The 18,654-nt window shown below is 42.8% G+C and overlaps 1 protein-coding gene across 1 annotated transcript in view; it reads left to right on the plus strand.

Moving 5' to 3' along the window:
- The window catches only part of LRIG1 (leucine rich repeats and immunoglobulin like domains 1), an 89,756-nt gene that overhangs the window by 52,043 nt on the left and 19,059 nt on the right, over window positions 1–18,654 (plus strand). The window contains exons 4-8 of the mRNA XM_083156028.1: window positions 7,129–7,266; window positions 8,634–8,777; window positions 11,378–11,521; window positions 12,906–13,049; window positions 15,405–15,548. Coding sequence (XP_083012154.1) covers window positions 7,129–7,266; window positions 8,634–8,777; window positions 11,378–11,521; window positions 12,906–13,049; window positions 15,405–15,548 — 714 coding nt within the window. The remainder of the gene's footprint in view (window positions 1–7,128; window positions 7,267–8,633; window positions 8,778–11,377; window positions 11,522–12,905; window positions 13,050–15,404; window positions 15,549–18,654) is intronic.

The raw sequence follows: 18,654 nt of genomic DNA on the forward strand, positions 1-18,654 counted from the left end.
AATTGCCTTAAAAGGCAATTGATAATATTTTTTTATGTAGTGTTTGAATAGTTCCGTTATTTAAAAATGTAGAATTATCCTTCTTTTGCTAGCTGTTTTATGATCTGCTTGTGATGATAGAGCTGCCAGGGTTGATCCCAATGATAGATGTATTGTATATGCAGGTGGAGAGGTGATGGGGGTTCTTGATCAGGTGGAGGGATACAGAGGATTGTTATGCAGGTGGAGAGGTAATGTAGGTGGTTAGGCAGGTAGAGGTGAAGAAGAAGGTGGAGGAATACCAGAAAATGTTGGGCTAGTGGAGTGGACGCCGGGGGGTTGGGCGGTGGAGGTAGTTTGGCAGCTGGAGGGATGCCAGGTGACGTTACCCAGGGGTGGGATGCATGGGGAAGTTAGGCAGGTTGAGAGATGCCAAGGGTAAATAGGCAGTTGGAGGGATTTTGGAGGTTGTTGGGAAGGTGTAGGAATACCAGAAAATGTTGGGCTTAGTGGAGTGGACGCCGGGGGGTTGGGCGGTGGAGGTAGTTTGGCAGCTGTGGAGGGATGCCAGGTGAAGTTACCCAGGGGGTGGCATGCATGGGGAAGTTAGGTAGGTGGAGTGGATACCAGGGGTTGTTGTGTGGTGGAGGGATGCTGGGGTAGTTAGGCAGGTGGGGGGAGTGAGCATATTTCTCCATATAGGGATCGTTCTTTTTTAATGGTATGTGGTCTCTTAAGGCTGTACGGTACCTAGTGGAAGCATAAAGCTACTGGCCAGTAAAGTTTGAAGCCACCACAAATGGGTTTAGGCATATAGAAGATTAGACATCCCCGCAGATGATTCTCCTTTATTGGGGCTTATTATATATTTCTATTTTTTTACATTTTAATTAAAAGAAAGCATTTTTTTCGCTTTTTTTTTTTCTTTTCTAAAATCCTTACAAAGCAAAGATCTATAAAGCTTTGTGCTGCTGAAAAAGAGTTGTTCTGCTTACATTGCTGTGAAGACCAGGCCTAATTCCAACAGAGCCTTTCAGAAGAAACCCCCTTGTACTCTCCAGATGTTCTTCTATTATACGTTTTGTTAATAGAAAGTGGTCAATTAGCTGTCCCTGCTATGTCGCAAATACGGAGCCATTCAGTGCTGGAGAATTAGCGGATAACTACTGGGATTTGGAGAAAGTGCATTAAAATGCTTTGGATTTTCTTTTTTAATAGAGTAATGAAAGCCCAAGTTTCAATGCAATATGACATCAAGGTGTTCTTTAAAAAGTCCCCAAGTGTTCCACTAACTAACGCCAGTAGGAGAGAATCCTTTCTTTGTCCTGAACAAGGCTGAGCCCCCCCCCCCCCCCCCCCCCGTTATTCTGCACTCACTGTCCTGATCACTGTCAATTCAAATGGGGCGAAACGAGTAAAAAAAAAAATATATATATATATATATATATATATATTTTTTTTTTCTTATTGATTTTCAAGCTGCTGTAGTCACTGCGATGTTTAGGAAAGCACATTCGCCCAGTGCTGGGCCAATGCTTTCTGTATTAAAAGCCATAAAGACAGTCATATAAATCTTCATTGAATCTGACCTTAATCAATCGTCTGTGGAGAATGGTCCAGCAATAACAGAATGTCCCTATGGAATGAATCTTAATAGCACAGCTGAAACTAGGATTTCTATAATCCGGGGCAGTAGTCTATTGCCTTCTATTTTCTCTCTGTCCCCCACCTCCCTTTCTCTGTTTATCCCTCTTCTTCTTGCCCCTTTCCCCCACCAGAGACCGAATGTACTGACACCACGACACAAATTCTGTCAGAACAACGGTATTGTAAATACAACACACAAAAAGATCCATCCAGTAACAACGTTTCTAGTAAAATGTTGCTGCATCTCCTTACCACCGCCCCAGCGGTTCTGTACCTATGAGGAGCGCAGCGTTGCACTACAAATGTTGGTCATAGAACAGTTCTCATACCATGAGGGTACGCAGCTAGTAAAAGCTGATTTTCTTCCCCTCCCTCGCTCATGTAACACACATAAAAAAAAAAAAAAGTGTCCTGATGGTGGTTTTAAATGGATTGGATGTGGCCAATTAAAGTCAGAATTAAAACAGTGATTGGGAACTCCATTCATTAATATTAGATCTAAAGCCCAGTGTTATAAAGGATTACTAATTGTTGAGTATTGAGGGAAAGGCAAACTTTAACGGAAGCCTCCTTTTGGGTGGTTAAGGCAGTGGAAAATAGGATTAGATGGATCACAAAGGGCGAAGCGGCTTTCTGCAGAGTATTTACTGTTGAAACTAAATCAATAGGTCTACACTGTCACTACAGAGAGCATTACTCTATTAAAAAAATCAATCTGTTTTACTGGCTAATTACTGTCCAGATCAATCCACATTTAACTGCAATTAAACAGACTGAGCAACACAGAAGTCTCTGCAGAATGGCTATGGATATGAAGGAATAATTGGGAATCCTACACGGGGGGTGACGAATATTTACTCTTATTGCATATAGAGTCTTAGCAGCACGGCAGCCTATTGTACTGTGTACTTCAAGAAACGTTCTCAAAGAACGTCACTGTGCGTAGCGAAAACTGCAAGCTGTGTGAGATTTGACACATAGGGGGAAATTTACTAAAGGAAATTTGTAAAAAAAATAGGTGTATTTGTATCCAGAAATACACTTATTTTTGACATTTACTATCCCGAAAATACGGCAATTCGTAGTCGTATTGATGTGCTATCAATACGAATACGAATTGCCGTATTTTCGGGATAGTAAATGTCAAAAATAAGTGTATTTCTGGATACAAATACACCTATTTTTTTACAAATTTCCTTTAGTAAATGTCCCCCAGAATGTGTATGTGTTTTCCTCATTATGACCTGCAATAATTATTATTGTGGTTGATTTTGTAAGGGTCCACGGTGCTCTGGAGAGTCTGACTGTGGGGAAAACATGGTATTCATTAAACCGGGACCTGCAGGATTAAGAAATCACACTTAGGTTTATCATTTTACTCCCTAATCCTGAGCTGGCCAAACCGGTCCTCCCAAGATCTACTAACGGTTCATGTTTTCCAGATCACCTATCTGGAGCACAGGTGCAGTCATTACTCACTGTCATATTTTCAAACATGTGCTGCATTCATTCCTAACTGACACATTCTACAGATCCACAGGTGGCCTGGAAAACAAACTGTTGTTAGTTCTTGAAGACCAATTTTGGCCTTCCCTTCCCTACTCCATAGTAGTCTGGTAAACAAAATAATCCTTGAGTCATTACTCCTAATTAATTAATAGCGCATTTGTTTAGCCTTCATGATGTACATGTAGAGTACACTTATTATTTACGTTACATTGGGCCAGATGATGTATTAAGCTTCAAAAAGCGATAAAATCGAGAGTGATAAACAGCCAGCCAATAAGCTCATGTTACAGGCTGGGTTTGAAAAATTACAGGGAGGAGCTGATTGGCTGGTTGTTTATCACTATCCTCTTTATCACTTTCTGAAGCTTGATACATCTGGCCTATTATGTTCTAGCTTTCTAAAACTACTTTTGGTACATATTTAGGTTTCCCACTAGGCTATTTCCGTTTGAGACTGTGCCTTACCGATTTTAAAGTGCTTTAAATTGTCCTGCTCTTATAGCAGAGCCTTGTTGACCTCAAAGGGTCCACGTTGCCTCAACTCCCGCTGTGCTGATGGTGGGGATGGGGAGAGTTGATGAAGAACACTGACACTTGTCAAGCAAACATCTTGGGAGCGAATGCGCACCAACATCTCCAGTACTGCTAAACACGCCCACACAGTAACGGAAAGGGGTGTCACCTGACCACGCCTCCTTCCAAAGAGGCCACTCCCCGCAATGTGTCCTCCCAAATAGTCAATGCCTCGCCATAACAAGCCCTACAATGGACACTTTGTGCATTAGTGCTTTTAAAAACAAATAACATAAAAAATGCTAAAAATGTAAAAAAAAAAAATATATATTTTTATTCTGTTTTTTTTTTCTCCTCTCGATAAATCTATGGTATATAATGCAACATGTCATGATGCATCCTCTATTCCCGCTCCCAAGCAGCATCTGTGTGTCCCTGGCCTTTTCTCATTATTTGACCAGCGTTCTCCAGGCATGAATTGCAGATTGCAGATCAATCTGTTTTCTGGTTTTAACCTAACTCGTAAACCCTGACTAATCCAGAAACAATATACATCTAATAGATTCTTAATGCCCGAAATATGTAATCTGTAGTAAAACAAAATAAAAGAACACAGAATACAATTATTGATCACAACGGCCTTTACCGCATGTTATACATTAGAAACAAACTAGTTAAATCAAGGATAGTACTTTAGTGGAATTGCTTACATGCGGCACATTTGGTTGCAATTATGGAACTGGCACCTAATCACAGTAATAATGGTGGTATTTCCAAAATACTCTTATTGCCCTATATGGTATTTGGGATTCACAAGCTGTTTTGAATTATTTAGCAGTGATTCACGTTTAAATTCCCTAGAATGCATCTGATAGATATTACCAAAACTGCAGGCTCCCTCCTACCCCGCGTCCTTTTGGCTCTCGACTACATGTATGTCTCCCTTTACCAGTGATAACCATGCAATATAAATTTATGTTGGCCATACATCAGACCAACTTTCATCCTACAATTCAACTCTTTGTTCGGTGGAGTACTACCAATTTTTTTTTCCATCCTGTTGTTTCCTGTTTACAGATTTTGGGAGTGAATCCTTTGCTCCCATCCAGTACCAGCTTTTTATTCCATCAAAACCAACTAGTCGGATGATTGGATGAAAGTTGGTCTATAGCAGTGATGGCTGACCTTGACACTCCAGCTGTTGTTGAACGACACATCCCAGCATGCCCTGCTACAGTTTTACTATTTGGCAATGCTAAAACTATGGCACGACATTTTGCGTGTGGTGTTGACCTTCTGTAAATGCGGACCATGTACATGTCATACAAAGCAACAGTTGACTTCCTCTGCGGGATGTCATCTGTCCGAAGTGCAAAACGCTTTAATTTCCCCCATAGAGCTGAGGAGCAGCATAAGCCGTTTATTATATAGGATGATGTAACGAACCCCTCATACTAACAGTCTCTGCGTAGTACTTCACCTAAAAGTGCATGACATCACAATCATTTTATATCAAAATAAAAGTCCTGCCTTAAGCATTGGCCGTTTCCAGCTGAAGTGACTGAATGTTTTTCCAGCTCTATTTTGACAGCCAGCTCTTGTTTCACGGAAAACCTCGGGAAGGTAAAATAAAAGGAAAACTATATATTATCATCACAAGCCGCCTGGATGGATTTCAAACTCTGATGTTGAGGGGGAGACTAGATGGTGTTAAAGGTGTTTTACTTTTATGCTGATCTATAGAACGTCCAATTACACAGTTTAAAAAGCCATTTTCAAGCAGAGTCTAATGACTAACAGACTTCAATGTGGAGCGAAGACAAATATGGCTGAGTTTTTTTATGCCGCTGTAAAATAAATCAACTGTGGGTCGTTACTTCGCAATTAATTTTGTTCCGTACTTTAAAAAGTGTTCAGCTCTTAAAAGAGAAAAACATAAAAAAACAATATTAATAAATTTCTAATAAATCTCTGGCCCAGTGTCCTTCATTATAATGTTCTTAATCATTCTAGTCTTGTAAAAATAACGCACACTGTTTTTTATAGTGTTGGCTAATTTTAATTTTCACAATGAAAGAGCAATAAACAAGACCTTGCCAATTAACTTTAAGGACTCGGAAAGAAGAAAGCAATTTACAATTTACTTTTTTTATTTTCACTTGTAAAAAAAAAAAATTCTAAAATGTTTTAAGGACAAGAGGAAGGATTGTAAAATGAGTTTGACAAATCTGTAACTACTACTGGATAAATTGACCTATCTGGGTTCAATATATAGAATTTCATAAAATATGTAAAGGTGCTTTTTGTAAATATCCCATATAGGAAAGTTCCGGCAACCCACAAGGGTTTAGCGGCGCCCTTTATAACCCCTTGTCCATTTAAACAGAGATTATTAAAAAAATAAGTTGCGCAGACTCTGATTTGATTGGCAACTGTCAACACAGTACAACGTCCAATCAATTCCCCATCAAAATCCCTTATGCTTACGGAGCTTGGTGGACTTGTATGTTTCCACTCTGACCATTGTGCTTTTGTTTGTGTGTGTTTATAAAAATAAAAAACTTTTGAATAGTCAACTGTTTTTTTTTTTTTTTTTATTGTTACTTTAGGGGTTTATCTGCTTTTACTGATGGTAGGAACACACAGGTTTATATATTTCTGGCCTCCCGGGTTCATGTATGCAGCCACTGCCCTATCCTTGCTTTTTAGGATTAAATTCCCACCTGAACAAACACACCATGTGCAGCCTGGCCTGAGAATTTGTCCAGCTTCCCTGGGGAAGGTCTGACTCAGCATCATCGCATAGAAGTCACTTTTATGCTGATATGAGTGTGTTCACTTCCTGCTGGATGAATGAAGTCCAAACAGGCTTAGCAGATCCTCAGGGCTTGTCCACACTTGTGCACTGGGAAAATGGGGGAAAAAGGTGCAGGAAAACGAATGTGCAATATAGATGCACTCAAATCATCTGTTTTTTAACCCATTTGCCATCCCTTTTTTTTCTGTCTGGGCCATGCTTTTGCCAGTACTGTACAACCTTGTTATTGGAGTATACTGTATATACTCCATATAGTTAACGTTGCTTGTGCCTGACAGCTGAGGTCGTGGGCCACCAGTTAGTGTATCGCAGCCCATTGCGCGCCATGCTTTGGTTCAGGTGCGTTGCTCTGCTACAGCTTCACTCTGCACACTTTACCGTTCACAATTGGAATCCACGTGGATGGTAAACTATGAGAAAGTAAACAAAAACTAACCCCAAAAACTCATGTTGACCATTTGCCCATGTTGACCATTTGTATGTTGACCCTATGGTTTCAACCTATTGACTGTTGACATAGACATTGCCTGCCAGCCATACAAATAATGCGATTGCAAGGAGTCCTCTTTCTGCCGCTGCAGAATGTGTTACTTTTCTTTGCCTGGTTGTGGTGATGTCACATGCTTGGTCCTTTTTGATGATGTCATCTTCGTTTCTTGCAGGCACCACAATAAGATTCGGAGTATCGAGCAACATGAACTGACGGAATACACTGTACTGGAGACCTTGGATTTGAGTTCAAATGAAATAACGAAAATTCATAGTGGTTCATTTCCTTTACGACTGCGTATAAAGGAGCTGTAAGTAATGTAACTACATGGTAATTGTCAGAACTATGCTGCCCACATTTTTGCGGAGTAACTTTAGTCTATGTACTAATCTCCCCATCTCCTAATCTGAATATGGGGTATCCCTCTCCTGGTGATGAGCTGACAAACTATACATCATCTGGACCATCAGCCATTGTACAGTCATTCTGTCTGTGAACGACATCATTCACAGACCTAGCCAGTCGGCCCTGTAGCCCAGCTGATGCCGATCTATCGCTAGATCTGCCTATGTGTATGGCCAGTCCACCGACTGATCAATATGTCGGCTGCAGAGTCCATTGAATATGATGTCACAAGCTGGAGGGTATATTTAATTGATGGCAGATATTTTGGGCAGCCGATGTGTAGTGTGTATACATAAGATTATTTAAGCATAAACCTTTCCAATCGTTAGATTGGTCAGCCGGGCAGCCGATCTGTTGGCCAAGTGTGTACTCAGCAATACTCTATACCAAAGGCTGGTGAACCATAAAAGAAAATATTTTTTTCCCTTTAAATTTAAATCCCATATATGAATGACAAGAATTGTAAATTAAGAGTTTATTAGGTAGTTAGACAATTATTTATTTAAGGGGACTCTGTATAAAGGGCCTGATTCTGGTTGACTCGCTAAATATCCATTCGCAGTGAGCGTACAGGGCAAAATCATTGGATGGTTGCCAACCATTGAATGATTTTTCCCCTGTTCGCAAATATGTCAGTCTTGGCGTCTTGCTCCTGCGGCGATTGGCATCCTTTGACATCAGCCTTTCGCCATCAGCAGGCAGCTTCCCGCCGGTGTTCCCACTTCAGCGCCCAGCGTTTTCCTGGGCGCACCCACCATTTTTTGTGGGCATGCCGAGGAAATGCTGGCATCTCCATGTGACAGCCCCCTCCCCTGTGCTAAAGCCTTGGCGACTGTGCAAGTTGCAGAAGGCGGCCACACAACGGCACTGCACATGTGCGCATTTGCGACTATACGCATGCGCAGAGCCTAAATATCGGTCGCCAGTGCGACTACGCTGGGGATTGAGCAATCCAAAATCAGACCCAAAGTATCACTTCACCTATCGGATAGGAGGGATCATTACTTATGAAATACAGTTGAATAAAGAAGCGGCGCCAACGTCCGTTTCACGCATGTAGATTTTTGTCAGGGGCTTGTATAAGAACATATATACTGTATGGCATGTTTGTTACAAATAATGCAGTGCTTGTTTATCAACTTAAACACTGATATTTATAACAGCCTTTTTTTCTGCGAAAAGAGACCCGCTCCTCATTCGCAAATGTCACGCGGCCTGAAATTAAATAGTTGACATTTTTTTCTTTTTTCCACAACTCTCCTTTTTGTACAGCAACTTGGGGAGCAACAAGCTCAACAGCCTCGAGCCTGGATCATTTGACAACTTGTCACGCTCTCTGCTTACACTTCGTCTGAGCAAAAACAGAATCGCCCAGCTTCCTGCCAAAGCATTCCGGCTCCCCTTTCTAACCCAACTGTAAGTACCAGTCCAGAGCTTAATTAAGGCTCCCTACACCCTCTACAGATATTGCACCTCTTGGGATTAACTTGCCAACTGTGACGATTTTCCCAATGCTCTGTATTCACTCATTCCAAAACACCACCTCATAAAACATGTTAGCCTTTTTTTCTCTCTACCTTCGGATAAATGGCTTGTTTAAAGATTAGGGACGTATTTTACCTAATAAACCTAGAGCCAGTGGGACTTTCAGACGTACGGGGGCCTCGCAGCCTTAAACAATGATGGTAAAGTTTTAATGGCGATCGGTAATTTTAACACGTTCTTTGGTTGAGGTCTGGCACCGTTGAGATGTTTCCAGACCACACAGGGGATGATTAGGCAGGAAATGTAGTACATGGTGATCGTCAAATAAATCATCTTTGCTTTGCTAATAAAGTTTTTTAAAACTGTAGCCGGTCGCTGTAATACTGCAGTTAGGCACTTCAGCTTTTCTGCCCACATGTCTATATTTAGGTAGCACCACAAGTAGTATGCGGAAATGTTATAATGTGTATACTTTAGGCATATTTATGCTGTCCTAGACTACTTGTAATCTACGAACCATTATATGTCCAATATACCCAAAATCAAAGTAGAGGTCATCGTATACATTTTTAAATGAAGTGAAAGCATTGAAGTTGTTTTGATGGTTTCCCAAATAGCTAGACAAGCCAGTCAATGGTTGTCATGACCATGGTATTCCATTTTAATTGTTTTTCTCCTTATGAGCCAGTTGCACTAAGCTTCCAAACTGATAAAATGGAGAGTGATAAACAACCAACCAATCAGCTCCTGCCTAACATTTTTCAAACACAGTGTTTGACATAGCAGGTAGGAGCTGATTGGCTGGCTGTTTATTACTCTCCATTTTATCACTTTTTGAAGCTTAGTGAATCTGGCCCTATGACTCGTCTCTATGAAACTTGCCAACGTGGAGATCTTAAGACTTGCCGGCTATCGTAAAATCTAAATGGTGAAATCATCACTCCCTGTATTGATAACGTTGGTAAAATTAAAACCAAAGTGAAATATTCATTATGTTAAACCCTTAAACGAGCACTCAAAGGGCTCAATTCAATTAGGCGTGAATTAGCCTGCGGTGAGTTCCAGAATGGTGCATTGGGAAACCTCTGCATTGCTGATAGAGGGGAGCAGGAATTTACTCGATGTAGGGGTAAATTTACTAAGATGGGAGTTCTATTGAAGATGGGATGTTGCCCATAGCAACCAATCAGATTATATCTATTATCTTCTAGTAGGTACTAAATAAATAAGTAGATTTGGTTTGATTTCTCTGGGCAACATCCCATCTTCAACAGAACTCCCTTCTTAATAAATTTACTCGGTACTTGTGAGTTATCTGGGCGCCCGATTTTGGTACTAGATCGCATGCGAGATCGCATGCGATATCGCATGCAATTTGCTATTTGCATGCGATTTGCATAAGATTTGCTATTCATTTCATTACCCCACTATCCCCAAAGTGTGTCTATCAACGTGAACCCGAAGCGTGGCGAGCGCAGCGAGCCCGCGAGGGGCGGCGGTACGCGTCCACCGACCTTTTCATGCCCTACTATCCACTAGGGCGTGGAGTGAGAATAGAATAGTGTGGCGAGCGCAGCGTGCCACCGAGCCCGAAGCGTGGCGAGCGGACGCGGACACCTGTGAAGCCCGCAAGGGCACGCGGATACCTGTGAAGGTGTCCGCGTCCCCTCGCGGGGCTCGCTGCGCTCGCCACGCTTCGGGCTCGCTGCGCTCGCCACACTATTCTATTCTCACTCCACGCCCTAGTGGATAGTAGGGCATGAAAAGGTCGGAGGACGCGTACCGCCGCCCCTCGCGGGCTCGCTGCGCTCGCCACGCTTCGGGTTCACGTTGATTGCCACGCTTCACGCTAAGGGGATAGTGGGGTAATGATGAATAATGAAACGGATAGCAAATCGCATGCGATATCGCATGCGATATCGCATGCAAATCGCAAGTACCCAAAATCGGGCGCCCAGATAACTCGCAAGTACCATTTACTCTGTAGTGTCTAGGGTAGGCATGGCCAAAACTGTGTCCCTCCAGCTGTTGTGAAACTACAATTCCCATAATGCCTTGCCACAGCTTTGCTATTATGGAATGCTAAAACTATGGCAAGGCATGCTGGGATGTGTAGTTTCACAAAAGCTGGAGGGCCACAGGTTTCCCATATTTTAATATATTTATTTCGCCAATGGATCCCCCTTGTCACTGGGAACTTGTACTTGTACACTTATTATACTGGGACGTCCCAGACAGTAAATGCCGCTCAGTGGAAAGTTGTCAGTGCACCAATTGGATGACTGACAGTGACAACCTTGCTCTGCACAACATTATGCCGTTTCCAGTTGTCTCTACTGTTGTGGATGTAGGTGTTACAGGAGCTGGTGGAAAGGTGTGGGCACCAGCAGCTCTACTACTGGCAAAGGGACCCAATGATCCATACACCATTAAAAGTCTGTAGGTCTTTGGGTTGAACTATATTGGGTTGACATGCATTGAGTCGACTACTACAGTGTGACTGCATTACGTGACATATCTGTGTATTGCAGGGAGCTGAATCGGAATCGGATCCGACTGATAGAGGGGCTCACGTTCCAGGGGTTGGATCACCTGGAGGTTTTAAAGTTACAGCGTAACAACATCAGCAAACTTACAGACGGAGCCTTCTGGGGCCTGGCGCAAATGCAAGTCCTGTAAGTATTGGCCAATCAGGCCAGAGCTTGCTTAGGAGATGTAAACAGAACTGTTTGTGTTTGCCAATAATTTTCAACATTCCTAATGCACCTAGCGGTTGCTGTATCAAGCAGTGATAAGAAGTTGCCCCTAGCAACCTATCAGCATTGCATTTATCAAGAATATTTTATAAATTATAGGCAGAAGCTGATTGGATGTTGTAGAGAACTTTGCCACCGGTCCGCTTCTCCCATCTTTTCACTGCTTAATACTGTACATCAATTCCTTATTATTTTATTGAGGACTGTGCGGGGGCAATGTCCTGCACATCGTGTTTCAGTATAACACATTATGCATCCAGTGTCGCCAGTTTGCTAATCACCGGGGGCCAGATGTACAAAGTTTCAAAAAGTGGAGAGCGATAAAGAAACAGCCAATCAGCTCCTACCTCACATGTTACAGGCTGTGTTTGAAAAACGGCAGCTAGAAGCTGACTGGTTTAGTACATCCGGCCCCCATTGAGGTAGGCAGAAAAATGGCTGAAGTTGTGGCTAACATAACTGGCTCACACGTGTATGTTTGAGGACACAACGCCAGCAAATGAAATTGATGCATAACTGTTAGAAATGAAGGAAATTTATGAAGTATTTTATACTGGTATTGCAAACTTGTCCCATATACGCAGTGGAGGCAGACCAGCATACATAGGAATACTGATTAGACTTCCATGAAGTACAGAAAATAATTGTATTTATTTATAATAAAACTTAAATTGAACTTTGGGCCTAATTGGCAGTGGTCCCATGGAGATTCACGATTATCAGGCCTACTCATCTGGTTTTCTGCTTGGAACATTGCAACCTAAGGCTTATAACCGGACAGAGCCAATCAGAAGCCTCTCTGAATCCGGCCCTTTGTGTCTCTAAAGGAAGGATCGGGAAAGTTTGGCCCTCCAGCTGCTGTTCGAACTACACATCTCCCAGCTTGCCCTGCGACAGCTTTGCTATTTGGCCATGCTACAACGGTGCAGGGCATGCTGGGATGTGTAGCTCAACAACAGCTGGATGACCAAAGGTTCCCCATTCCTGCTCTAAAGAATAATATACATTTTATATATGTAATATGTGTAATTACCATCGGATACTAGTCTTTAAATCAATATGGATATCACAGGTGTGAGTCCTGAATAAAATGGCAGTTGACTACACGCGTTTCGCAGGTCAAGGTATGGGGTGCATACTCCTTCACTTGAACTTCCCCAGCTGTATAAATGTTAGGTAAACAATGCCAATCTTGTTTTTATCTCCAGTGAATATTTGTATGATGGATGTGTATACTGCAGTTAAAGGCCACATTTTAACCAATGGATTCATCATTCCCCCCCCTACTTGCCTGTCTTTGCAGACATCTGGAATATAACAGCCTGACAGAAGTGAACAGCGGTTCTCTATACGGGCTGAAGTCACTGCAGCAACTTTACCTCAGCAACAACTCCATATACAATATCAGCTCCGGGGGCTGGAGCTTCTGCCAGAAACTGCAAGAGCTGTAAGTTACCCCTACGTCACTACCCGTCACTACCCAGTGCCACCCAGGGGGGGGGGGGGGAGGCAAGCGGCGTAGATGTACTTAGGTCAACTTGTTTAAAGTGTAATCACATTCTGAATGACAATATTTACCATATGGACACCAGAATGTTGAGGTATGGTTTTTTTATGGTTATTTTAGCCTAACCCTAATTATGAACCCCCCAAAAATATGACCACATTCTGATGTCGACATATTTAATGTCGGCATTGTGAACATTTCTGCATTCTAAGTGATACATTTACTAAAGCTTCTAAAATAAGGAGGTGATTTGGTACTTGCATAGCAACCAATCAGATTACATCTACCATTTCTCTATTGCCTCTGATAAAATGATTGATAGAATCTGATTGGTTTGTAAGGACAACATCACCACTTTCTTCATTTTTAGAAGCTTTAGTAAATTTCCCTCTAAGTTTATGTCAACGTATTGACCTAATGTCCATGCGGAACTTCTGAAGGTCCATTAACCTACTCAGCAGTGGTGTCAAACTCACAGGCCGACAGTTGTTGTGGAACTACATATCCCAGCATGCCCTGCCACAGACTTTATATAATGGATTGCTAAAACTGTGGCAGGGCTTGCTGGGATGTGTAGTTCCATAACATCGGGAGGAACATGACACCACTGGTACTGCGTAGTTACCGCTGACAATCTAATCCCCCCCCCCCCCCCCCCCACAGATAAGTCAGTCTAGACTAACTTTTATCTTGCCTGGAGATGGCCGAATTCAGGGCGGGCAGCTGACGTCAGCGCCCGCCCCAAGCAGGCATCGATACAGGGGATTTGTCACCTCACAGAACAACTACTTTGGCGAATGTGATCCTTGCCGTAGGCGTTCGCACAGGGAGGTTTGAACATGTGCAGACCGCCACCATCGGCCGGGGGATCGAATTCCGACCTGCTCTGTGCGTGTGTGAATCACCCTCTGTATTTGGATTATACACATGCACCCGCAGACTGGCACAGTCTTTTTTTACCAAGCTGGTTGTCTGAAAACAGCACAGTGACCCCACTGTCTTGTGTAGTGATATAGATAACATATTTAATTGCACAGTGAGCATTGCTCGGTTAGAAGGTCAGTACGGTAACCCACAAAATAATATTTATTTTTTGCTTGCACGGATTATAAAGAGTAGAAACCACTTCGCTTCTCCTCCACAGTTATTGACTCGGAAAACACACAGCGGACGTTCTGCGGGTTCCGATTTAAACGCCCTGGCACCAGTATTGGCTCTCATTGCCGGTAGCTCCATATTTTTCATCCCCGCGTTTGAGTGATGGGCAGTAAGAGCAGAAAAACGATATTGCTTTGACATCGGTGGCAGATGTTTCCCTGCCTTTTATCAAAGTGAACTTTTTCTCGTTTCTGTAAAAACCAGGTCTTGGGTTACTTTCTCAGAAATCCGTTTATCTCTTAGCCGAATTCTTTAATAGTAAGTGTAGACGGTATTTTGGGTGTGTGCCAGTTTGCGAGCTTTTCTTTGAGACGTGTTGCACAGATCATTAGTTATGTCTATCGAGAAGTTCTGTTACCATTAAAGCGACAAGGAATCCTTAGTACGACCATGGAATACTTTTGTGCTTATTATTTAATTCTGTTTTGTTGTATTTATTACTTTTATTTAGAAATTGATTTTCTCCCACGCTTACACTATGGTCAAAATGTATGTACTAGATAAAAGATATCTAGGGGTATATTTATTGAAGTGTGGGGTTTACAACAGTGAAGATGTTGCCCGTAGCAACCAATGGAAACATGCTTGCTGCCCCGGTTGGGGCCAAGGAGGCACTATACCGTACAGAGAAATCGGGCATTGGTGGATTTATGATGTCACAAATCATGTTATCAGGCCTCGCGTGCTTTGAAAGGATGCGGCCATTAGGCAGGGTTTAGTGGCTGAATGGGGGGGGGGGGGGGGGGGGGTTGCAAGGTTTGGACACCTTTCCTTGGTGTAGGGACTGCCATACAATTTTTGAGAGCCTCACAGCCAATCAGGGAGAGTAGGCAAGTATGAGGTGGATTATCTAGCTTTTAGATAAGTAAAATCTTTCTGGTTGCTATGGCAACTTCTCAACTTTTGTAAACCTACACTTTATACCCCCTGGTTTTTGAATGCATTATTAACATTAGTGATTGAGACTATTTACAATTATGTAAAGTTTTTATGAATATGTTTGCTTAAATTGTGTTGCTTTTTTTGCTTAGAAGTTCATTGTAGCGCATGTCCATGCTTTACCTTCCCTTCCCCATTAATGCTTGCCTAGCAGCTCTCAGATTGGTCACATGGTATATATATTATTTGTCTCCACAGAGTCCTGTCCCATAATAATCTCAGTCGATTAGATGAGAAGAGCCTTGCGTATCTGGGGTCTCTGACTGTCCTACGCCTCAGCTATAACACCATTAATTTAATTGTAGAAGGTGCATTTAAAGGCCTTCAGAAACTACGTATATTGTAAGTATTAATCGTCATGGTCAATAAACAGCTATATTGTTATTGTTCATAATCATATTGTATTAATAACCAATGCAAATAATAAACCTGAACTATTAGAACATTCAGTCCAGCTAACTGTGCTTCACTAACCTATATATAAAATCTATATCTTATATTACCCAGAGCCGGACAATCCGGTCCTCGAGATCTACCAACGGCCCACGTTTTTCAGATCACCCAGCTGGTGTACAGCTGTCACCTTTTTAAACCTGCTGCATTCATTCATTCATTCATTCATTCATTCATACTATAGATCCACAGATACATGAGCTGTTGGTAGATCTGATCTACATGAACTGTTGGTACAGATAGAGCACCTCTTATACAGCGATCGCCGGCGGAGAGGCACCCCATCTGACTGGGACACGTGTGCGTCTCACATGCACGCGCGTCCCAGTCACCCGGCGGCGGTGAGCAGAAACCCTGTCCATCTCTGCTTGAGAGAGACTGGCAGGATTGGGGGGGGGGGGTTTGCGGGCAGCAACTGGGGAGCATCATTGATGCGGTGAAGAGCTCCGTCAAAAGGGGACTCACAAGTGTCTCATGCGCAATATTAGTTGCGCTGCATCTGTAGATCTGATATACATGAACTGTTGGTAGATCTGATATACATGAACTGTTGGTAGAACTGACATACATGAACTGTTGGTAGATCTGACATACATGAACTGTTGGTAGATCTGACCTACATGAACTGTTGGTAGATCTGACATACATGAACTGTTGGTAGATCTGACATACATGAACTGTTGGTAGATCTGACATACATGAACTGTTGGTAGATCTGACATACATGAACTGTTGGTAGATCTGACATACATGAACTGTTGGTAGAACTGACATACATGAACTGTTGGTAGAACTGACATACATGAACTGTTGGTAGAACTGACATACATGAACTGTTGGTAGAACTGACATACATGAACTGTTGGTAGATCTGACATACATGAACTGTTGGTAGATCTGACATACATGAACTGTTGGTAGATCTGACATACATGAACTGTTGGTAGATCTGACATACATGAACTGTTGGTAGATCTGACATACATGAACTGTTGGTAGATCTGACATACATGAACTGTTGGTAGAACTGACATACATGAACTGTTGGTAGAACTGACATACATGAACTGTTGGTAGAACTGACATACATGAACTGTTGGTAGAACTGACATACATGAACTGTTGGTAGAACTGACATACATGAACTGTTGGTAGAACTGACATACATGAACTGTTGGTAGATCGGACATACATGAACTGTTGGTAGATCGGACATACATGAACTGTTGGTAGAACTGACATACATGAGCTGTTGTTAGATCTTGAGGACAGTGTTGTCCACCTCTGATATATACTAAATCACCCTGTCACTGGCCACAAATATTTTTTGATGAAATCCAATGAACTATTTAGAATTTCCCCCCTAAACCAGTGCGGAACCCTTCCCGCCTTTATTCCCATTTCCACCCTGACTGACAGACGCGGTGTCCCCGGGGATTTGCAAAGCCTCGGTACTTGGCACACAGAGAGCATCGGGTAATGGCAGCTGTTGGTGCCTGTATTTCATTCAGGATCTGTAGGAATTCCAAAAAGAGTTAAGGAATGGCGCGGCCTTGTTCAGCTCAACGTTTTAATGCAGTGTCCCTTTCAGCAGGGGAAGAATAGGGAGAGATGCAGGGTGAGCTCTGATTTAATAAGTGGGGGAGCGTACCAGCCCACGCACCTGGTGAAAGGGACCTAGACATGCTTTAATTACAGCCCATTGTTTGGATGCCTTTACTCGGTGCGAAACTCCTGAATTACTGGGATATTCAAATAGAGGTCACGCTGGAAGACCTCAGCCCTGTGATTAACAGGGCTACTTGCATTTAGATGCAGCCAGCCAGAAAGAATAGGAAATTGGCATGAGAGAGGGGCTCACTGAATGGAATGATAGATGGGCCCAAGCCCTTCATTGTCCATCCAACAATACGGATCTAAGTTTTCAATGGAATAGCAAACCGGGCCAAAAGAGGCTATAATACATCAGCAATGGACATTGATTCCTTGTAACATCATGGATTTACTATATAAATGACGGTCACCTACGGGGGCTCCACCGCTGCATAGAAATTGCCAGAGAAGGGTGTCGGCATTATTCCATGCTGGGAATTCTCATTGGGCGTCTCTGCGGCCTCGGGTAAATGGGATCCTTATTATTTATTCATTTAAAGGGACAGATACATTGTATAAGAAAAGTTAATGTGTGAAAAAAACGACTGTGGTACAAAACTTCACAAACTTTGTGAGGGGACGCGGCACACGTAGACTATGTCGACATTCGGGACAGAAAAAGTGAAACGCTCATGTCGCCCTTTGCCATTGTCGACCTAATGCTTGTGTTAACATTAGCCATGTCGACTCATTTCATGTGTCGACAGTCATATCAACCTTCAGCGATCGACCCAATGCATGTCAACCTGGTCGACGCAATGACCCATACCCATGATTGCTGATTAGAATACTGTGATCACAAAGTAAGGTATATGGAAATCATTTTCTGAGTGCAGAATCATTTTGAGCTAAAAGCAGCTCACTTTGGTCCAAATGCACTAAGCTTCAAAAGTGATAAAATGGAGAGTGATAAACAGCCAGCCAATCAGCTCCTGCCTGCCTTGTCACAGACTGTGTTTGAAAATTGTCAGGCAGGAGCTGATTGGCTGCCTGTTAATCAGTCTCCATTTTATCACTTTTGAAGCTTAGAGAATCTGGCCCTTTAACTGTTTGAGCTGCTTTCGGGGGAGATTCTCTAAGAATCTCCGCCCCCCTTCGCCGCCCATCGCATTTCTAATTATCGCATATGTTCTAACATATGCGATAATTATAGCAAAGGACAGCTCTTCCGTTAAGAGCTGTCCTTTGCGGTGAGAGTCGCCGGGTCCCAGCAGGTCCCGGCGGCTCCCCCCTAGGCCCCTCCCTCCCACACCCGGCGCTGCTGCTGCTACGCCGGGCTCTCCTCCTCCCTGCACCCGGAAGAGGATCAGTGCAGGGAGGAGGTCACAGGTCCGGGCAGCAC

This window comes from Crinia signifera, chromosome 8 (genome assembly GCF_055691185.1).
Source record: "Crinia signifera chromosome 8, ASM5569118v1, whole genome shotgun sequence".
NCBI classification, from domain to species: domain Eukaryota; kingdom Metazoa; phylum Chordata; class Amphibia; order Anura; family Myobatrachidae; genus Crinia; species Crinia signifera.